Raw genomic sequence first — 24002 nt, 5'->3', positions numbered from 1 at the left:
CGTAAAAAATATTGATGGCTAAGCGAAAATCTTTACATGTCGGAGGAAGGCGATGGCGGACAACTCTTGTACAACAATGAAGAACAACCAGCGTCTCTGTAAGAGCTTTTTACTTATCTGCGCGTACTTAAACCGTACCTAGTTGATTTTGCTGTATCCGGCAGTAAGAAATCTGTTCTGTAACAAACGAGCTCCTCGTCCTTTCTTCGAGGAAGAAATATGGGCGACCCAGCACCTCGCTGCAGTCCTTTTTGTGGCAACTCGTCACCAGGTCATACGTTTTACGCTGGTTTTCTGCTACTTCCTATGGCGAATTATTTAAAGCTGGCGGTAACCTAGGCTTCGGTATCATGAACGTATCAGGCGACACAGCTACTGGAATAGTGGCTGTTATTGAATTATGGATAGGTCCGTAATGTGGTAACAAAAAAGTGCTAGTGGTGTGCCTGATGCCGCAGCGTGATGATTTTATCTTCGCCGCATCGGCTTGCTTCACATTCAGAATTGTGCGTTGGGCTCATGGATAGAAAAATGGTGCACAAGATGTCTTGTGGCTTTGTCGGTGATGATTCTATGAATTATTCCTTGAGATATAGCTTTTTGAATTCACGAAAAATGACACTGCATGTATTGTTGAATGGCAGCAGGGTCATCAGTCACCGGCTAACGAATCACCGGTGATTTGTATGTGTGTGTGTGATGGGGGATGTGCGTCGGTGCGTGCATGATTGGGTGCACCAGCTTTGTTAAGCATTCTAATATAATTGGTTTCAGCTTGCGCAGGCTCTGGAATGGTCCTAACTACTCATGTTTCGGGCGAATTAAAAACCTTATTATAACTTCCTCAAACAACTGCGACTCCCGCTGGTGTTCTCTGCGCTGGTTGATCGTGAACCTTCCAGGTCACTATATAACAATATGGTGGCTGCGCATGATGATAGCCGACGCAGAGGCCACCGTATTACTAAACACTCTCAACTCTATAAACAGCCTCATGCAACTAGGACTGATTTAGCACATGGAAGTAAAATCATTAGGTCCACTGATACAGGCTACTGAACTCAAATCAAATCAACCCAATGTTTATTTACATCTTGAAAGATGCAACCAAGTTTGGGCGAAAACCGAACAATTCGACTTAGGAAAATCCAAGCCCCTATGTACAAGGCATACAGTCGAGAACACAAGCTTGTCCAAATACATACTTCTTCGAAGCCAATAATTCACGTTACACACATGAAAATAAAAGTCTGAGAAATATTTTCATAACAATAAATTCAAATACTGTCGCTAAAACCACACCAACACGGTGAATACACGAATAAAACAAAAAAAGAGAAGTAATGTGACAATTGAAACCATTTTTTTGACAATATTTACGATCAAAATATGCATATTATGTATAAATTTATTCAAGTACCGCATGGCAATCATAAAGCAGAATAACTTTCTATTGTTAGGGCAAATGTAACATTCTTCAGAACAGTATTTATTCTTGCATGAGAATACCTACAAAAGTGTTCTTTTATATCCTTTATAGGGCATTTTTCTATTGATATTTCGCTACTCGACAGATTGTTCAGTGAGGCAAACATTAACGTAACATCTGTCTTCTATATTCGACCAAAAAATGGTCCAGAAGTCTTGTTTTCGCACAGAATAGAAAGAAACATTTCCACTTAGATTGGCAACAATTATGACAACCTGTTGATTTTTATGAACACTTTTTTGTGTGTTAGGATAATTTCGAGTCAAAGAAACTATAGTGGGCACAACGTTGACACGAACAAAGAAATCCCTTATGTGCCCACGATATGCAATGTTTCTTAAGGAATGAAGAACCCATTCTTGTACCATGAGTATTTTATGGTTGTTTCTCTGTGTGAAATTTTCCCACACCAAACAACAGTAATTATTATTAAACAAAACAAGCGTAATATAGAGCATTAGTTTCATCGATACAAGGAGAATGCATCAAAGTTTTGCTCACGTTAAACGAAATAACTAGTGGCAATACAACGTCAGAGTTCTGTGCAGACATGCAGTTTTATTCAATTGTGTGCGTGACAGTGCTTCAGGGCTCATTAAATGAACTTGCGTAGCACTGAGTAGGACTTGGTAGATTGTGGTAAATAAATTGCGCTCGACTTGGTCGCGCAGTCTTTCGCTATGTCAGGTACAGCTGCGTATGTTTAGCTATTTATTGATTATATATCCTTATCGTAGTCTATCATCTACTTTGATAGAGTGCAGATGCCAGGCGCTCCTTCCTTGACTAGCGCCGTCACCATTGCCGTTGCGATCTTCGTTGCTTGCATACCTGAGAGGCTATAAAGTGACTGATAAACATGTATAATAAATAGAAGAGAATATAATTATCAATTTTTGCGATATGAGCCCGAGACCCTCTGCTTCGACGTAGAGTGAAATACCTCAAGTATATGCTGCTGCTTCAACTTTACTCGCAAAAATACTCTATACAGACATCATATTGGGTAAGGATTTGCATAAGCCTGTGTAATTCAGGGTGGTATAAGAGCAGAATAACAAGAAAATTAAAATACCGAGCCCTAATCACACAGAACAATGGCGCGCCGAGTGTGTCTTTCGGTGTTTCTTACCTACTCAATAAGGCTGACCCACATTTCCTTTTATGACCTTCTACGCGCAGCATCAACAAAGTCCACAAAATAGTTTACAGATGCGTGGCGGGCCTCGCGCTTCTCCGTAAAAAGAAGAACATTGGTGGATTGCGTGCTGTTGTGTACCACAAGCACCTTGATTTATGGCGTATGTGATACCTTCAAGAAAACCTAAATTTCAAAGACAGCTGTCTTTGCCGAAACATGAAGCTGCACTCAAAATTTGCATGAGTGTATGTCAAGTCCGCCGGTGTTATTTTTTGAAGATCTTTCTTTGCGTACTTCAAAGCAGGAATTTCTGTCCGTGTTTCCATTGGTCAGTGTGCTGCACGTCTCGACGCACTCTACTGCACGACCCGGCAAAACTTCTAGTACTGCCACAACGCCCAGCCACCCTGATATGCTTGCTCCGTTCGTACTTGTGAAGATTGTCAAAGAGCAGGTGTCACGCACATTTAAGGTAAACATACGTACGTGAGTATTACGCGCGTGTTAATTGATATATCAAATGCAGATATACGTAATTCTGAAGACAGCAGTGTTTAATACCCTGCACCAACACTGTGACGCTATAACCAAAAAAAGGTTGTATACTAAGCATTACTAAGGCGACATGGCTCTGCCACCTACCGATGGACTGCATTCTATAAATCTTCAAGTTCTAGAAATTATTGCCAGATGGTGTTCATAAATAACGGAGCGCCTCCTCACCAACCTTCTCGCGCAAAACGTAAAATCAACTCTTTATTTTCTCACCCCAGAAAGACTGCCTTATTTTGACGACATGTGCCACCGAAACGCGCAGATATGGGGGCAAATATTCATGATTTTTACTTTAAAACATTATTAAAGAGATATTTATATAATTTTTACTTGAATTCATATTTCTATGCTCATTGGTTGTTTACTTTATTGTTGTTTTATGATCAAAATAACACAAGCTGACAAACACCATGGATATTGTATTATTGCCTTCACCGTCTTGTGATCTGATGTTGTGAGTACGGTCTCCAATACATGCGACAGAAACATTATATAGCAGCGTAAATAAAGACATTGTCTGAATGAGGATATAGTACTTGCCCAAGTTGGAATAGGTTGACTGTCGTCTCCGGGGGACTCAGGCTGAAAATGATATAACACGGCAAATACGTCAAGTTGAAAAATAAAACGCAATCAACTGTAGCGCACCAGAAAGATATTGCTTTACAGCGATGCTGTCATGAGATCACAACCCGGGTCACGCGCAGTTGTACGCCGCCTCCACCGGTATCCATAACCACGTCGCGCGAAATTAGAAGAGAAACCTACCATCAAAGACACAGTGGGGCTCAAAACCCGGGTCTGCTGGGTGCCAGCCCAGTATTCTACCACTGAGCTTCGCCGGAGCTTCTGATTTGTTGGCAAACATCACACCAAGGACACAGTGGGGCTCGAAACTGGATTCATTGGGTGCCAGTCCAGTATTCTACCACTGAGCTGCACTGGTGCTGGTTGTTTGTGGGCCAAAATGTCTTTAGCAGGCTTGACGTCGGGAAAGCAATCGCGTTATTACGACTTATAAAGCGCTTTAGAACAGCGGAAAAACAGCCAGTCGTTGCACAATGCGAATAATGTAACGAGGGGGCCGTCTAATGCGCCAATCCAATACAAAATCTTGTTTTTGTTTACCTAATTACTGTGGCGCATACCTTCTTCAGCGATAATTCCTCATAGTCATCATCCACTGCATGAAAAATGGGCATGAAATTCCTTGAAAGTGTTCAGCGGATACCACGTTTCTGAGAAAAATGACGAAAAATTGCATAGTGAATGCCGGCCCTCTACCCAAAAGTTTATTGTTATTTCCTAGTTGATATTAAGCAAGTTTGTTTGGAGTATTTACCCATTGAGTGTTTCAAAAAGGCTCTGAAAGGCCGTTCTTCTAGCTTTCGCTGTAACTGTGCTGCGCCTTCACGCAGGCCTGGCGTTTTTCTATGTAGTGCCCAATGTTAGCACGAGCAATTGTCCAGCTGTCGAAAAATTCGGAAGAGTTGCATAAGTAGGAGGTCCCCTACTCGACTGCGTTTTGTATCGTTTGCGTAGAAAAATTGCCAGCAGTGCTACAATAAAAGTATTTAGTGGTGAACATTTTCTGTAAGGGTTACTTGTCATACTCAGAATTACTCCTTTAGATGCCACCCTCTTGTATCACGCGAGGAAGTACTCGGGCAACGAATGCTCCCCTCAGGACTAGCCATATAATCGCCCTTTTACACAATGTTCAGCGCAAACCTCGCTACGGTTCTAGAGAAGCTTCGATGCTGCAGTAGATTGTTTTGTCAATACTACACCCACCTCGTGAACCTTTCAGATTATTCTGGAACGTATACGTATTTGCTAGCGATAACACTAGAATGTTCGATGGCAAGTGTATAAATGCTGACATGCTTTCCCGCTTGTCAGTTGATCGACAGCCTACGTTCTTTTCGCTGCTATCATGCCAGTGTATATTGCTTTAATCTTACTTTTCATTTGTTGGCCAGAAGTTCAGCCCGAATAAAGTGTTTCACCTGATAAACTTGTCTGCTACCTTGGTCCACGTGACGACCTCGTGGCAATATATCTATCAGTCTTTATATTTATATGCCTATCTACCTATTTATATATGTGTCTAGCTACCCAGCCATTTTCACAGGTTTACAACACAGCAGTGGCAAGGATTGATTAGGACGGTCATGATGTGCCCTATGGTGGCCTAAGCTCGCAAGTTAAGAAGTTCGGTACGGTGATAGGCATACATATTTTTCCAAGCGCAAGTGGTCATACTTGTTACTACCAGTGCGATCGTCCGCCATTGCCTTATGAGTACGTTCTTCACTTTGTGTCAGGTGGACGTCTTTTGGCAAGCTATGAAACAATGAAACTAATCTTTTTTACCTTAGTACGAAAGACTGAATTAGGTAACGAATTGGACAAGCTAGGAAATAGTCATATTAGCAAGCACCAACGGAACATGGTACCAGCCAAAGAAAATGCAACTCTGTGTTGATTGATCTTCTTTGCCTGGCATTTTGTTTTGATTTGCTCGATGTTATAAATAAAGCACTTACCCCGCTTGGACTATCAGCAAAACCTCGGGGGGTTAATGGAGGTGGAGACTGAAAAAAAGTGTAGCAATGAAATATTCACTCAAATGCACAGACGCGCAAAACGGCTACTATATTTCTAATTCCAGTAGCAGTAGTGCTGATATTACTATCTTCATGAACGACGTATTTACATAATTTCAGCAAATACTGCCTATCATCCATACTTAACAAAAGGCACACTCGTATAGCAATATATATAGCTGCAAACTTCCCGTTCCATAATGGTTGATCCTTCAAGTATAAATTACAGAAACAATCATGTCATCGCTGGAGGCCTAATCAGTACTAGAGTAGCCTGTATTGGTGCACTGTAGCTTGAAGTAATGTAATGTGATGAGACTAATAGCCTTGCCTTGATGACATCACCTTGAATGTTTTGAGTTATGGCATCTGACCTGTCTGAAATGACTTCTATTATTCACAAAGTTTTTGTGATTTCTCACATGAGATATGTTGCTAGTAATATTTCATGGTCTGTAACCACTTGTTCTTGATCTTAGGCGTGGGTTTCTGAACAACCTTAAGAACGAAGGTGATGAACATCAGCCTTGAGCTAGCCCTCCCGTTAAAGCATTGCAATAATTGGATGTTGGTGCACTAAGGGCCGCTCTGACACCGAACTGATAAGAGATGGTGAGTTCACCTGCAAGAAAACTGAAGCCTGGAAATCCCGGTGAGAATCCGCCTATGCCAGTAGTCTGTTAACAGCGTTGTCGAATGCAATATTAAGTGGACGATCGCGTATTTTAAGTTCAGAAATTCAGTGCGGAGGATGCATCTCTTGATTAGTACTATTCAAATGCGAAGTCCGCAGGACAAACCGTCGTGTTTGTAAGCATTTTTGGTGTGCCGATTTGAGAGAGTTCTATTATGCGTAAAGGAGCTCAGGAAAGTTTACTGCGTGCCCGATGTGTATGTACTCGCATCAACACCTTGTCGCGTAAAAATATTGATGGCTACGAAAGATTTTTACACGGCGGAGGAAGGCGATGACAGACAAACCTTGTACGTTGATGAAGAACAACCAGCCTCTTTGTAAGGGGCTTTTTACTTATCTTCACGTTTTTAAACCAACGTAGTTGATAGTGCTGTGTCCGGCAGTAAGAACTCCGTTGTGTAACAAACGAGCACTTGGTCTTTTCTTCAAGGAAGAAATATAGGTGACCCGACACACCGCAGCAGTTCCTTTTGTGGAAACTCGCAACTAGGCCGTACGTTTGCGGCTGGTTTTTTTCTACTTCCTATGGCGAATTATTTAAAGCTGGCAGTAACTCAGGCTTCGGTATAACGAACGTATTAGGCGACACAGCTGCTGGCATAGTGGCTGTTGTTGAATTATGGATCGGTCCGTAAGGTGGTAAGACAAATAGAGATAGTGGTGAGCCTGATGCTTCATTGTGATGCTGTTATCTTCGTTGCATCGGCTTGCTTCGAATTTCGAAGGGTGCGTTGGGCTCATGGACAGAAAAATAGCACGCGAGATGCCTTGTGGCGTCGCCGGTGATGATCCTATAAATGAATCCTTGAGACATAGCAGTTTTAAATTTAAACGAAATTACACTAGATGTACCGTGGATGACAGCAGGTCATCAGTCACCGGCTAACGAATCACCGGTGATTCGTATGTGTCTGTGTAATGGAAAGAGAGAGGGGGGGGGGGGTGAGCTATATTGAGCAGGCTAGCATTATTGGTCGCAGCTGGCGTAGGCTCAAGAATGGTGCTAAATACTCTTGTTTCGCGCGAATTCAAAACCTTATTATAACTTCCTCAAACAACTGCGACTCCCGCTGGTGTTCCCTGCGCTGGTTGATCGTTAACCTTCGAGGTCACTATATAAGAATATTGTGGCCCCGAATGGTGATAGTCGACGCAGAGGCCACCGTATTGCTGAACACTCTCGACTCTGTAAGCGGCCTCTAGCAACTAGGACTTATTTATAACAAAGGAGTAAAATCAATAGGTCTAATGAAACAGGCTACTGAGCTCAAATAAAATCAAACCAATGTTTATTTACATCTTGAATGATGCGGCTAAGTTTGAATGAAAAGCGATCAATTCGACATAGAAAAATCCAAGCCGCAATGTACAAAGCATATAGTCGAGAATACAGGCGTGTCCAAATACATATTTCTACAAGGCCAATAACTCACGTTACACACATGAAAGTAAAAATCTAAGAAATATTTTCATAACAATAAATTCAAATACTGTCGCTAAAACCACACCAACGTGGTAAATACGCAAAAAACACTGGAAAACAAAGTAATGGGACAATTAAAACCATTGTTCTGACAATCACGATCAAAATATGTGGAATATGCATAAATGTAAATAAGTACCGTGTGGCAATCGAAAAGCAGAATAAGTTTCCATTGATTAAGGCAAATGTAGCATTCTTCAGGACAGTATTTATTATTGCATGACAGTACCTACAAAAGTGTTCCTTTGTATCCTTTAGAGTGCATTTTTCTATTGCTATTTCACTACTTAGCAGATTATTGAGTGTTGCAAACAATGCCGTAACATCCGTCTTCCATATTCAGTTCGGCGACAATATTGTTCCAGAAGACTTCTTTTAGCAGAAAATAAAAAGGAACATTTTCACTTAGTTTGGCGACATTTGTGGGATCCCGTTGATTTTTATAAACAGTTTTTTCGTGGGTAAGGCTGATTTCATGTCAAACAAACTATAGTGGGCACAACGTTGAAACGAACAAACAAATCCCTTGTGTGCCCACGATATGCAATGTTTTTAATCAATGAAGAGCCCTTTCCTGTGTGAAATTTCCCCACACCAAATAACAGTAAATATTATTTAACAAAACAAGCGCAATATAGAGCATTAGTTTCATCGATACAGGGAGATTGCGTTAAAAATTTGCTCATGTTATTCTAAATGACTTGTGGCAATGCATCGCGAGAGTTGTGTGCAGACATGCAGTTTTATTCAATTGTGTACGTGACAGTGCTTCAAAGTTCATTAAATAAACTTGCGGAGCCCTAATTGGACTTCTTAGATTGTGGTAAAAGGATTGCACTCAACTTGATCACATAGTTTTTCGCTATGTCAGGAACTGCTGCATATTTTTAACTTTTTTATTATATATCCTCTTATAGTCTCTCATCTCTCATCGTCTCTCATCATTATAGCCTCTCATCTACTTCGGTAGAGTGCAGATGCCAGGCGTTTTTTTTTTTTTTTCGTATAATGCCGTCGATATTGCCGTTGCCATCTACGGTGCTTGTATAGCTCAGAGGCATTAGACTGACTGACAAACATGTATAATAAACTGAATTAGCGAAAATACCTGCGCTTTTTCGGGATTTGTGGCCGAGACTCTCTGCATCGGCATCGAGTGATACACCTCAGATATATGCTAGTGCTTCAACCTTACTTGCAAAAAGTCAACATACTGACATAAAATGGGGTAAGGATTTTCATAAACCCATGTATTCTAGGGTGGTATAAGAGGAGAACAACAAGAAAGAGCGTAATACCGAGCAATCATCACGCCATGTAATGGGGCAACGAGGGTGTCCTTCAGTGTTTCTCACCTGCTCAATGAGAAAGACCCATAATTCCTCACATGATCAGCTACGCACAGCATCAACAAAGTACAACAATATTTAACAGATGTGGGGCGGGCCCCGCGCTTATCCGTAGAAAGAACAGTATTGGTGGATTAGGTGCTGTGTTATAGGACAAACATCTTGATTTATGGCGTATGTGATACCTTGAAGAAAGCCTAAATTTCAAAGACAGCTGTCTTTGCCGAAACATGAAGCTGCACTCAAAATTTGCATGAGTGTATGTCAAGTCCGCCGGTGTTATTTTTTGAAGATCTTTCTTTGCGTACTTCAAAGCAGGAATTTCAGTCTGTGTTTTTGTATGCCAATGTGTCGCACAACTCAACGCACACGTCTGCACGACCCGGCAAAAGTTTCAGTACTGCCGCGCCGCCCAGCCATCCTGATATGCTCGCTGCGTTCGTACTTGGGAAGATTGTCAATCAAAATGCAAGTAATACGCATATTTGAGGAAACCATATGCACATGAGTAGTAGGCATGTAATAACTTATATCTCAAATGCAGAGATAGGAGATTCTGAAGACAGTAGTGTTTATTACGCTGCACTAACACTGCGACGCTATAACCAAAAAAGTTTCTATCCTAAGCTTTACTAAAGCGAAATGGTTGTGGAACCTATCGGTGGCCTGAATTCTAGAATACTTCCATTTCTAGATACATTGTAAAATCAACTTGTTATTCTCTCTCTCCAAAAAGAAGACTGTCATCTTTTGACGACATGTGCCGCCGGAGCACGCAGATATGCGTGCATTTTTTAAATGCTTTCTGTTTTGAAACCCTCATAAAGAGGTCTCTATACTATTTTTGCTGCAATGCATATTGTCATGTTCATATGTCGTTAGTTTATTGTTGTTTTATGATCAAAATAACACGCAATTGACCAACACAATAAATATTGTATTTTTGATTTTGCCGTCCTCTGATCTGATGTGGTAAGTACGATCTCGAATACATGCGACAGAAACATTATATGGCAGCAAAGTAAAAAAAAGACATTGTCTAAAGGAGGATGAAATACTTGCCCAAGTTGGAATAGGTCGACTTCCGTCTCCCAGTCTTAGGGGGGACCAAGGCTGAGAATGATAAAGAGCGACAAAAACGTCAAGCTACGTCAGCTACATGCTACGTCAAGCGTATTGTGCGCTATGTAGTAGAGTAAAACGCACTATACTGCATAGCGCCGGAACGATATTGCTTTACAGCGAAAGCAATTATGAGATCACAACCAGGGTCACGCGCAGGTGTCCGACGCCTCCACAGCAGCCACCGCCGCGCCGCAGTGGTCTAGTGGTTAAAATACTCGGCGGCTGACCCGTAGGTCGCGGGATCGAATCCCGCCGCCGAATTCTGCATTTCTGATGTAGGCGCACATGTTGTAAGACCGCGTGCTCAGATTTGGGTGTACTTTAAGTCATATGGTGGCTTCACCATCAGCCGCCGGTATCCGCAGCCGCCGGTATCCGTAACCACATCGCGCAAAATTAGAAGAAAGGCCTATCGCCAAAGACACAGTGGGGTCCGAAGCCCGCGTCTTCTGGTTGTTAGTCCAGTATTTTTCCACCGAGCTACGCCGATGGTTTTGACTTGTCGGAAAAAGTCGCACCAAGGACACAGTGAAGCTCAAATTCGGGTCCGCTGGGTGCCAGCTCAGTATTCTAGCACTGAGCTGAACTGATACTGGTTACTTGTTGGTCGAATATCCCTAAGGAGGCTTGATGTTGGGACAGCAATCGCGTTAATAAGACTTATAATGCGATTTAAAACAGCGAAAAAAATAGTTATGGTACAATGCGAAAAACGTAACGGAGGACCGTCCATTGCTCCAAACCTCTACAAAAGCTTGTTCCTGTTTACCTATTAACTGTGGTGATGATGATGATGATGATGATGATGTTGATGAACCTTTAGCTTTGCTGGCACTCACCCACAAAGGGTGATCGGCCAAGAACCGGGCGGCAGGATCATCAAGTGAGTTAGATATGAGTCGGGCATTCAGGTAGTCTCGTAGCCGAAATAATAATAACAATAGACTAACAATGTAATCTTTTTGTTGCCATTATGTCCCTGCGGCTATACCTCAATGTAATCCTTTTGAATGATAAAATTACTTCCACGTTTATTTTTAAACCTAGCTTCTCAATTGGTTCGACCAGGTATCTTTTCCTTTGATAGGAATATCGTTGAGAGGATAAAAAGAAATGATCTATTGATTCTGATTTCTCGCAAAAGAGACATAACGGAGATGCTGTGAGTCCAGCTTTATGTAGGTAATAATTCAGGTGCGCAATTCTGCATCGTAATGTGGTGATTGTAATTTCTAACTGCCGAGATTGATTGATTTGATTGATATGTGGGGTTTAACGTCCCAAAACCACTATATGATTATGAGAGACGCCGTAGTGGACGGCTCCGGAAATTTGGATCACCTGGGGTTCTTTAACGTGCACCCAAATCTGAGCACACGGGCCTACAACATTTCCGCCTCCATCGGAAATGCAGCCGCCGCAGCCGGGAATAGAACCCGTGACCTGCGGGTCAGCAGCCGAGAACCTTAGCCACTAGACCACCGCGGCTGGGCTAACTGCCGAGATTCACACCGCTGTTTTTTCAGCAAAATCTTAGATCTACGAAGTCTGTGACATTATCGAATGATAATTTTTCTATTTCCTTGTGCAAACATGCATTTCTATATCTGAGTACTATTACATAGGCGAAATCAGGTAAAATAGGTAAGAGTCGTCCACTTAAAGACGCTTTCGCTAACTAGTCTGCCATCTCATTTGGATAAATCCCACAGTGGCCAGGTATTCACAGTAAGTGAAATTTTTTCAGGTTTATTGGTAATATACTGCTAATCGTACTCAATAATGAAAATTTTTTGCTGTAGATAGTGCGGTGCGTCCTGAGAGAGAATCGGTAAGTATGACTGCTTCTGATTGGCTTGCAGGAAGTTTACGAAGCGCTAGAAATATAAAAAATAATTCAGCGATGAGTATAGGCGTGTAATCTGGTAATCGAACTGAAAAAAACCAGTCGAGAGCAGTACAGAAGATGCCTACTCCAGCCTTTTCGTTTAATACGGATGCATCTGTCGCAATAATGTTGTTTATAGACACATGAGTCAAGTATTCTTGTAACCGAATATTTGAATATCAAAGGGGCAGTTGTTTCGCATTACAGGGGAAAATATCATCAAATTTATTTCAAGATTCGAATCAGGCATCTTTGTTATGACGATCTGATGAATATTTACATTCAGGGGCTCTAGCAGCGCTTGGACGAACTTAATCCGAGGGGAGTGTAGCCTAGACCATTGTGTTCCAAAGAATGCTCTTGGTTCTTAAATAAATCGTAAGACGTTTGTCTCAGAGGCGAATTGTATATTTTTATTAAGGTTTGAACTGTAAGTATTCTCAATCGAGTTCACAAAGGTGGAAGATGCGCTTCAGAGGCGAATTGTATATTTTTATTAAGGTTTGAACTGTAAGTATTCTCAATCGAGTTCACAAAGGTGGAAGATGCGCTTCCACATAAAAAAACATTATTTGCCACATATTTGGGGAGTCCAAGAAACAAGCGCAAGGGTTCTTTTTCTAATAATATTAACTGTCTCATCTTGTGTGCCGCGCTGCCAGAAAATAATATGCACCCGAATTCTATAATAGCCCGCACATACATCTTGTAAATCATTATCAATGAACTCCTTCACAATACTGTTTTGTAGCGTTAGCTACACTGGCCTCATTGAGCAGAATTCGCGTGGCACTGGTCTGCGCATGCGCAATGATACTCCGCTGCCGCTGCGCGCGGCTCACCGCTGGTGTGCGCGCAATTCGATGCGCTGCGCAGACGATCAGTGGTGTCACGCACCATAGCCGGCACGTCCCTCGCACTCGGCCGCAGCCGCGCACGACTCGCCGCCGCCGGTGTGCGCTTTCCAGAGGAATGCCGTCATAGCCTTGGTAGACATATGGACGCCGACGCGCGCGCTTTCCCTGTGCAGTCGCCATCTGACACTGCGCTGGAGCCGCTAAATAGCGCCTCTGACTGGCGTTTGCCACTGTGGTATAGCCATGGAGAAGGAAGAATAATCAGCTGAACCTTTGCTAACGCTACGTATATCCAAGCATAGCTGAGATAAGCCACTGCCATTTTTTTCTTGGCACATCCCCACTTCAGCCATCTTTCTTCATCGTCGTCAGCCACTGCATGAACAATTGGCACGAAATCCTTTTCAAGTGATTAACCGATACCACATTTCTCAGAAGAATGACGAAAAATAGCATAGTGAATGCCATCCTACTACCAAAAAGTTTATTACCCTAAAGCAAAAAAAAAAAACAGCGCTTCCAGTAAGTGTGATGCCAGTACGTTTTTTGGCACTGGTACACGCTTGAGACATTGATACGTGCTGGTACTTACTGGCACTTTGCTGGGCGCACTGGGAATTAGCTGTGTTACACTGGAAGGTGCGCTGGCTTAACCGCTGCGATGCTAGTCCACACTGCGAAGCTCTAGAAGCGCTGGAATTTTCACTGAAAGCGCTGGTGCACGCACTGTTTTTACCAGCGCAGCGTGCACATTACGTTGCGCGTGCCTTGGTATGTTTCGGTGTCGTTGAAGGTAAAACGTTTGATTGTTGATTGGACAGCACGGAGAGATGCTTCCCTAAAAGATACCGAACACACGTAATTTTAGCGGCACACGTACGTATTGCAGCAATTGTAATGCACCTTTTTTTATATGCCCCCGGGTATACAGGTCATATTCATATCAGCCGTGTATAGCTGTAAGGATTCCAAGTTGCAGTGTTTATAAGCCTGGAGCTGGACGCCACTCCTAACACAAGCAGGAAATTGTTTTTCCTGCCAAATTGACGAAAGGTAAATCAGCTCTCTTAATCGCTTCGCAAGCTTTCATAGCGGAGGCGAGAGAAACTGCTGTCGTTTGATTCCGCCCCACCGCGTAAATAAACGTCTGCTCACGCTTATCCTTCTACTTACATCAGGTAACAATTAGAAATGTTCCGAGGCTCAAATGCAGAACTTCAACCATCCCAACTCACCACGTCGAGAGTTGTCTTACCCAGTGCCCGGCCCAGCGAACATTAAGCCCATAGCGCCGGCCACATCGGTGTATATGTTACTGGCACTGCTTGCTTCGTGCAGTCACAATTTTAAAGTGTGAGAACTGTAGAGTACAGTTTCGACATCCATGAACTTCAATCAACTATTTGCCTTGTGTAGATGTTCGTACAAGGAGCGCTGATGATCGATGCGTCGCGCTATCAGTTACACACGCTGTCACCGAAAGCTGCCGGCCGCACATAGCCGGTACTTCTCTGACTGATAGGTAACAACACGCAATTTACAGTTTGTAATTTGGTACCCCCGCCCACGTGAAATGACTCCCTGGGATACGTTTTCAGCGGTTTGCATTAGTATTTCTTTGGTCGTTTTTAATATCTTGCATTGAAATAAGTGAATATATCTGTACGCTGATGCGCCCGCTGTATACTGCGAGCGGAAGCCAGAAAAATGGCTGTCGCTCAATATCGCCACACGGTAATTGCATGTCTGGCAATGATTGACCTTCTACTTACTTCAGGTACAGTTTAGGCAACAGTTAGAAATAGAGCGAAGTTAAAATGCAGAAACTCTAAGCATAGCAACTAAGCTGCTTCGAGAGTGACCATAACCAGTGCCCCGTCCCAGCGAGGCCTATCGTGCCGGCCGCACCGGCGTACATGCTGCCGGGGCTTTTTACTGTAAGTAGGGCCAATTCTAAAGTGTAAAAATTACTGTAACGTACAGTTTACAGATCCGTGAGCCTAAATCCATCATTTCTCCGCGTGTGCGAGGCCCGCACAAGGAGCGACAACGATCGAAGTGTCGTGATTTCAGTAACGCAGGCTGTCACCGAAATCTTCCTTCTGAGCGCAGTAGCCGGTATTTTTCTGACTTGTATGCAAGAACACGCAAATCTGAGTTGGTAATTTGGTACGCCTTAGTGAACTAACGTACTGGCGTACGTTTTTACTGGATTGCATGAGTGATTTTTTCGGCGGTTTTTTAGTTGCACGTATTGATATAACTTAAATATGTAATCAGGCGTGCCGGATGTATACAGCTATATCATACCTTGCGCGAAAAAAAAAAGCAACCACTAAATATTCATTCGTGTGCGCTCTTATCTACCGAACGAGTCATTTCAAATCATCTGTACCAAGTTGACCAGTAACAAGTGCGATAACCGACTCTAAGAGGGAAAGCTATCGGCAGCTACATCCGACGAATTGTGCCTGCTCCTCCAGTCAATCTGAGATTTTTCAGAGTTAAGTTGCAAATGCTTCGAAAAACTTAGCGCTCTTGCTAATATCCGCATGTCATTCAGCGCCTGGAACCGTTCGTCATAGTCGAATCAAGACGCCATTGGTATTTGAAAAGGAATAACGCGTCGATCTTGACTGTGTGACTTGTAAACATGAAGTCGAACGGCGCGTTCTTCGGATAAATAATCATTTTACAACCCACCAAGTACGTGCAGGTGTAGCGTTGTGGAAGGTACAAATGACAAAGACCAAGTCCACCAAAGCGAAACCGTCTGAATAAGTGTTGGTCTATGTCATTTGTGCCTTTGTCAGTTAGTTATTCGGTTCATGTTTTTTCGAAATAAGATAGCTTTGTTAATACGTACTGTTATACAGATTACGCTTGGAAGAAGGTTGCCAGAATTTGTGGTAGCGTCTGGTCATAAGAAAGCGAGTATTCGAGGTTACCTTAAAGAAGTTGATGATTCACATCTCTTTCTAAAACACGTTTTTCAAACTGATACCTCAGTACAATTTCGCGTAGAAAGTTATACTAAAATCCAGTAGAAAAAGCTCTTCCGGTTCCTCTATATAAAACAATAAACCGTGCGTGCCCAGGCCAGATTGTGCTAAGCCGTGTAAAAAAGAATGAAGGTATCACCTGGAGTGAAATCTTTTTTTCTTTAAATTGCAGACTGGGGCCTTGCCCGCGAAAATATGAATGCAAAGAAAAAGCTTATTCGTTCCTTGGAGTGTTGATTGCCTTCTCTGCAAAAAAGCGGGAAACAATCGAACTTGTTTTTCTGCACTGCTTAAATGCATTCTTTTACTGAGTTGTTCTCCAAAGGAGTTTAAAAAAGGATCTACCTCTTGATGCATACGGCATCATAGTTCTACCAGTATCCAATGAAGAAGGAATACCTTTCGAACTTTTTCTAATACTGGGCCTGCACGGTAAATGGCAATCTAAAATGGCGGCGGGCCATGCTGATGTTAATGCGCGTCTGGTTCGAAAATAATTTTTTAATCTGTCTGTTCATCGTGGAATCACAAAAGGTTCAACAAAAGGGACCGAGTGGCTTCATCAAGTAGAAAGCCTTCTGCAGATGAAGAAATTTGAAAAAGCATGTTAACTTTGATGCTTTTGACCTCTTTCCCTTTGTTCAAGTTTTTCCTTTGTTTGGTTTACATTTGTTTGTGAATATTGTATATACACACGCAATAAAGAACGAAAAAACGCGTAGCGTTGTGGGTACTGTACTAAATTCGAAATCGAGGGGTGGCGAGTTCGAATCCCGTCAAAATGCATTTTACTTTTTTTCCATCTTTTTTTATTGTAATGCGCGCTATTTTATTTACATATTGATTTATTTATGATGAATGGGCATCCCCGTTTTAACCATGTAAAGCCATTTTGCGCCGAGTACTGGGACGCTGCAACTCCAGCGTCCCAGCACCAGCGCCATACTGGGCTCATAATCAGGCATGGCGCTGGACGCTGTTACTCAGTGTCACTGGTTTGTGCTGTAGGGTAATATTGCTCCAGTGAATATCAAGCTACTGTGCTTGCAGTATTTACCGATCGAGTGTTGTGAAAAGTTTATGAAAGGGCGCTCTTTAGCTTTCACTGTGACAGTGCAGCGCCTTCCGCGCAGGCCTGGTGTTTTTTTTTCTGTGTAATGCTTAATGTAAGCACGAGCAATTGTCCAGCTGTCGAAAAATTTGCAGAAGTTACATTGCACAAAAGTTCTCCAGTAGGGAGCCCCTACTCGACCGCGAATTGTTTGCTTTGAGTGAAAAAATCGCCAAAAGTTGTACTATAAAAGTATTCAGTAAGCGGCCTTTTTCCGTAAGCGCTACTCGTCTTCCTCAAAATTACTCCTTTAGATGCCACCCTCTTGCATTCACGCGAGGAATTACTCGGATAACGAATGCCACCCACATGACCGGCCATGCAATAGTGGCACAAGTCATCTTCAGAAGCCAAGCTTGGAAGCTGCTGCTATTACAGGCCCACTTCATTGCTTAGACCACTGCTTACAGGTAGTGGTGGTATAAATTGTGTCGCCATAGTTTTACACTTTCACTCATTTGAGGTGTTTCAGGCTCAATTTCAAGACAACCACACATACTGATGTGATGTTAATTGAGGTAAATTTCAATATATGTTTACTAAGGTGAGACTAATGAAAATAAAATGGAAATGGTGACATCGTTTTCATGTCGCCATGATGTCAAGAAAATTTGCTGATCCAGGCGCACTATCGAAGGCTGATTGTCACATTTACGCATAGTTTTCGTATTCTGGTTGCCTCAATGATTTCATAAAGGGGTCATAAAATGGCATTGCGGAAGAGGTGCTTGTTAGTGGCTGTACCTGGCTCACTACGCATTTGTTTAGCAAGACCTTCATTTGTGTGTGATACAGCGATGCGTTCATTCCCAGCTTATGTAGAATGGTTCTCATAGTTGTCGTGATATAAAGTCGACTCAGTTGCGTGACCAGGTGAGCCTCTACAAACTGTTCTGTGGCACTGTGAAGTTGGCGACAGGGCGATGCGCTTCCTTTCAATCGAATGTTTATGAATAGGAAGATGACAAGCTGAGCCAATCTTTCTATGATCATGTTTGACTGTCAGTTAAGCGCGCTTAAAAACGTGGACCAGGAGATGTAGACAGGAAGACGCTTATTGCAAATTTTCGAACAGACGTGGCACATTTATGTTGACCAGTGTGCGTAGTCGCTAAGCGCATTGGCTAGGCCCGATAATCAAAATAAATGCAATGATGACTTGACCTTTATTGAATCAATCAATCAAATCAAACTATGCATAGATCTATCTGTCTCAATATTTAGATTTCAATGTACCTATCTACCTATCTATATATCTGGCTATTTAGCTACGTTCAAAGGGTTACAACACAGCAGCAGCAAGGGTGATTGTGCATGCCTATCAGCTGCAATGCCTTTTTAGAATTGCACTTCTAGGGCAAGCCGCAATATTCTAGGGCAAGTCACACTATATTCTGCAGATCAGTCAGGCCGTTGTGTTTTGAGCATAAGAGTTAGTGCTCTCTGTAATAGTACAAACATTACAAGTACTAGCAGTAGTGGTAGTTGTAGTAGTAGTAGTAGTAATAGTAGTAGTATAAACGACAACAAGAGCCAAAAATGCGCATCTATTACAGCACAAGGAGAACATGGTATGACCAAATCAATGTTCAACATGGCTGACTGGTCTTCTGCGGCTAGCATCAAGTTCCTTTCGCTGGGAATCTCAAACACTTACCCCACTTGGACCAGCAATGGGACTTGTGGGGCTTCCTGGCCGCGGAGACTGAAAAGAGTACATCACGGTAATCTTGATACTTATCCTAATACACATATTCCTTCACAATTTTCCTCGCGCCTTAACCTGTCGCAAAGTTCTCTTATCTGAAGAAACTGTTCCACATCACTTTAGTTTTTGTTTTCATATTTGTTTTCAAAACCTACTTTTCTACTTTCCGTGCCCAGTTCTGTAATCCTAAGCTGAAACTTCAGCCCTGAGTTACTCATCAAGGTAATGTCTATGTCATCAAGGCCTATACCACCTTTCTGCATTAATTATTGATGCACTGCAGTCATCTGCAACATATACGTAACAATCACATAGACGTAGCCGAATAATTCGCAAGACAGGTGCACGCCACTCATGAGTCGACAGGAAACGTCAAAGTGGGAGTGCGGAGACTCACACACTGCGGACTTTTTGAAAGCAACAATGTCAACTTTGAGTGAGAGAGGAAGAAGTTAGGAGAGAATAGACGCCTAAGAAGGACGGTCGTCATGATCAATAAGCGGCTAAGCGCGAAAGTTGAGAAGTTCGGTATGGTGGTAGACACACGTAACTCTACAAGAGCAAGTGGTCATACTTGTTATTTTAGTGCAATTGTCTGCCATTGGCTTCTGGGTACGTTCTACACTTTGGGTCAGGTGAACTTCTTCGGTAAGTTATAAAAACATAAAAACTAATAACATACGCCTCAGGATAAAATACTGAATTAGGTAACTAATTCTTCAAGCTAGGAAATAGTCATATAAGCAAGGACCAACGGAACACGGTACTAGCCAAAGATTGTACGACGTGCCGTTGTCAATCTTTCTTTACTGAAATTGTGTTTTCATTTGCATGGCATCATAAATAAACACTTACCCCACTTGGAGTAGCAGGAAAATTTGGGGGGGTTAATGGTGGCGGAGACTGAAAAAAAAGTGTTGCAATGCAATCTTCACTCAAATGCACAGACGCGCATAACGTCTTCTTTGAGTGTATTACCATAAGCAGCAGTGCTAGAACAATTATCACTATTATTATCAGTAGTAATACCATTATTTTAGCCAATGGTGCCTGTCAATCAAATTTCAGAAAATACACAATCGTAAAGCAGAATATATCTAGCTACGAACTTCCCGTTCCAAAATGGTTCATTGCTCAAGGGTAAATTATAGAAATCTTCATGTCATCGCAGGAGGCTTAATCAGTACAACAATGGCCTCTACTGGTGCACTTTAGCTTGAAGTTAATGTAATGTGATGAGACTGATAGCTTGCTTTGATGACATCACCTTGAATGTTTTGAGTTATGGCATCTGCTATGTCTAAAATGACTTCTATTTTTCACAAAATTTCAGTGATTTCACACATGAGATATGTAGCTAGAAATATTTCATCATCTGTAGCCACTAGCTCGTAATTTTAGGCATGGTTTTCTGAAAAACCTTAAGAACAAATGTGATGAAGATCAGCCTTGGACTAGCACTCCCGTTGAAACATTCCAATAATTGGGTGTTGTTGCGCTAGGCACTGCTCGGACGCCGAACTCATATGTCATGGTGAGTTCAAATGCAAGAATACTGAAGGCGGAAAATCGCGGTGCGATTCTGCCTATGGCATTAGTCTGTGGAGCGCGTTGTCGAATTGAATAATAGGTTGACGATCACGTCCTATAAGTTTGGAAACTCAGTGCGGAGAATGCATCTCTTTTTTAGTACGATGCCAATGGGAAGTACGCAGGATAAGTCGGCGTGTTGACAAATAATCTTGGTGTGCCAATGTGAGGAAGTGCTATTATGTTATATGGAGTTCGGGGACATTTACTGCAGCCCCGTATGTATGTACTTGAGTCAACACCATCTCGTGTAAAAAATGTGGATGACGAAACAGTAATCTTTACATTTCCGAGGAAGACGATGGCAGACAACCCTTGTACATTGATGAAGAACAACCAGCCTCTTTGTAAGGATCAATTTACTTATCCGAACAATTTTTAATCAACGTAGTTGTTATTGCTGAGTCCGGCAATAAGAACACTGTTTTCTGACAAACGAGCACCTCATTCTCCTCGTTCTTTTTTCGAGAAAGAAATATAGGCGACCCACAACCTCACTGCAGTCCTTTTTGTGAGAACTCGCAACCAGGTCGTACGGTTGACGCGGGGTTTCTGATACTTCTTATGGCGAATTTTTTAAAGCTAGCGGTAATTTAGGCTTCGGTATCGCAAACGTATCAGGTGACACAGCTGCTGGCATAATGGTTATTATCAATTAATTTTTTTATTTTATTTATTTATTTAAATACCTTAAGAGCCCGGAGGGCATTACATAAGGGGGGATACATACAAGAGGTTACTATAGCATCAGTAAAACAACATGTCAGGGAGTAATACTACTAATCAAACAGACCGATAGCCCAAGCAACATTACTAATAACACAATAAGCAAAAAACACAGTAAGCAGCCCACCATAACAGGAAACATATTTCAAGAAATAGCAATAAACATTCTCTGAGCATGCATTACACATTAAATGTCAATGGTGGTTACAAATTATTGTCAACTTCTAAGTAAGTTTGTACTGCAGACTGGAAAAGGGAGGGTTCTGTAATAGCGACGATGTTTGAGGGCAGCGCGTTCCACTCGTTAATGGATAACAGCAGAGGTGAAAATTGGTATTTCTTAGTGCGTGAATATATTGTATTGACCTTATGTGCATGACCAACGCGATCAGAAACGTAGGGAGCTGGGTGAATGAATGATCGGGAAAATGACGAGTCACTATGATATAAACTATGGAAAAAACATAGGCGGGACAACTTTCTGCGCGTGGCAAGCAATGGAAGGTTCAGAGAACGCTTAAGACATGTTACGCTTTGGTGGCGAGAATGACAGGAGGTGATAAACCGAGCTGCTTTATTTTGTACTGATTCTAGCATATCAGATAACATTGCCGTGTGTGGATGCCAGATGGTTGACGCATACTCTAGTGAAGGCCTGATCAGAGCTTGATATGCATGAAGTTTAGTTTTCAAGTTTGCGCATCTGAGGCGGCGTTTCAAAAGACCGAGTTTTTTTGATGATTTGCTGCTGATGTATTCAATGTGACTGTTCCAGGTTAGGTCGGAACTAAAGAAAATGCCGAGGTATTTTGTGGATGAAACGGTCTCAATTACGGTGCTATCGACTATGTATCTGACGGATGATGAGGGTTTGGCTACGGAAATAAATCTAATATGTTTGGTTTTTTCAGCGTTGATGTGCATCTGCCACAAATTGCACCACTCTGCGAGTTTTAACAAATCTGACTGTAGAATGTTACTGTCACTTGGTTCGGTAATCTCCTTATATATAACGCAATCATCTGCGAATAGGCGTAGAGAAGAAACAATATTAGATCCAATGTCATTGATGTAGACCAAAAATAATAATGGTCCAAGCACGGAGCCTTGGGGGACACCGGATTTTACCATGCACTTTCTGGAAATTATGTGGTTAAGTTTGACCGATTGCGACCGGTTACAGAGGAACTCTTGAATCCATTGGATTGTTTTCTGATCAAGCTGGAGGTTACGGACTTTAGTTATTAATCGGTTATGTTGGACGCGATCAAAAGCCTTTGAAAGGTCTATAAAAATAGCATCTGTAGGAGCAGAGCTATGCATGGATTTGTGCAAGTCTGTCAACAATTCGAATAGTTGGGTGTTGCAAGAGCGTTTTTCCCGAAAGCCATGTTGGTTTGGGATGAGGATGTTGTTTCTGTTCAAGTGAGATATAATTTTCGAGTAAATGATATGTTCTAATAGCTTGCAAGATATACAGGTTAGAGAGATTGGACGGTAGTTGTTCGGACTTGACTTTTGGCCGGATTTGTATATGGGGTTAACAAAGGCATATTTCCAGTCTTCCGGTACACAGCCCGTGTCAAGCGACTGCTGAAAGATCAGCGACAATAAATACGCTGATCTGTGGCAGGTTAATTTTAGGAGTTTGGCACTAATTCCGTCGGGCCCCGGGCTAGTCTTATGAGGAAGGCGTTGTACAGCTTGCGTGACACCATTTTCAGTTACTGTAATTGAAGAAAAAGGGTCGTGAATGGTAGGTTTTAACAGTGCCATTGAGTCTAGTGGAAGTTCTTCCGTGAACACTGATGCAAAAAATTCGTTGAAGCATTCAGCACTTTCCTCTGGCGACAACGCTATGCCTTGATCACTCAGTAGAGTTGGCTCAGAAGGGTAGGCTGTAGGGTTCACCACGCGCCAGAATTTCTGGGGGTCAGTTTTCAAAAGGTTAGGTAAGGTGCAGTTAAAATATTTTTCCTTGGCCTCTTTTATTGAGGCCTCCACTTGTTTTGAAAGATTTTTATAATTAAGCCAATCTTCCGGAGTATTAGTTCGTGTAGCCCTTTTAAAAGCTCGTTTCTTCCTATTTAGGCATCTTTTTACATCGTGTGTGAACCACGGGTCATTTGTTTTTGTGCTGATTGTTAGTTTCGGGACGCAGCATTCTTCCATTTTTTTATTGTGTCACGGAATTGAAGCCAATTTTCGTTTGCAGTGCGATGTTCAAAACTTGACTCAAATATTGGTATAAAATCATCAAACATACGGTTCATCTTATCGATGTCAGCACATGCGTAATTCAATCACTGCTTAGTTACTTTTGATTTGTCGGCGCGTGGTAGATATAGTGAACAATGGACAACTCTGTGGTCGCTAATTTCTTCAAGCACGTGGGTAAGAGCTTCCTGGGAATTATTAGTGAAAAGTAAATCTAAAATGTTATCGCCACGTGTAGGTTCTGTTACTAACTGGGTCATGAGGTGGACGTGTGTCAAATGTAGAAAACGCAAGCATTCGTGACGGTGGGAGCTGTTACTGCTGACAGAAGAAGATGCCCAATCTATGCCTGGGTAGTTGAAGTCGCCGCCGAGAATAAGAAGAGAATTTGGATAATGGGCATGCACATACTCGAGTGAATCATTCAGCAAGTCGACGAACTCTGGACCGCTATC

The 24002-nt window shown here is 42.2% G+C and overlaps 1 protein-coding gene across 1 annotated transcript in view; it reads right to left on the bottom strand.

Annotated features, from left to right (window-relative positions):
* LOC142765967 (uncharacterized) overlaps positions 1 to 24002 on the bottom strand; it is a 150379-nt gene that overhangs the window by 28549 nt on the left and 97828 nt on the right. The window contains exons 11-15 of the mRNA XM_075867775.1: positions 19870 to 19917; positions 18964 to 19011; positions 10386 to 10436; positions 5735 to 5782; positions 3726 to 3767 (exon numbers count right to left, since the gene is read on the bottom strand). Of these exons, the coding sequence (XP_075723890.1) occupies positions 3726 to 3767; positions 5735 to 5782; positions 10386 to 10436; positions 18964 to 19011; positions 19870 to 19917 (237 nt within the window). The remainder of the gene's footprint in view (positions 1 to 3725; positions 3768 to 5734; positions 5783 to 10385; positions 10437 to 18963; positions 19012 to 19869; positions 19918 to 24002) is intronic.

Source organism: Rhipicephalus microplus, chromosome 6 (assembly GCF_043290135.1).
Source record: "Rhipicephalus microplus isolate Deutch F79 chromosome 6, USDA_Rmic, whole genome shotgun sequence".
In the NCBI taxonomy this organism is placed as follows: Eukaryota; Metazoa; Arthropoda; class Arachnida; order Ixodida; family Ixodidae; genus Rhipicephalus; species Rhipicephalus microplus.
Note: the sequence above shows the minus strand (reverse complement) of the source record. Positions and strands in the feature narration are given on the sequence as shown.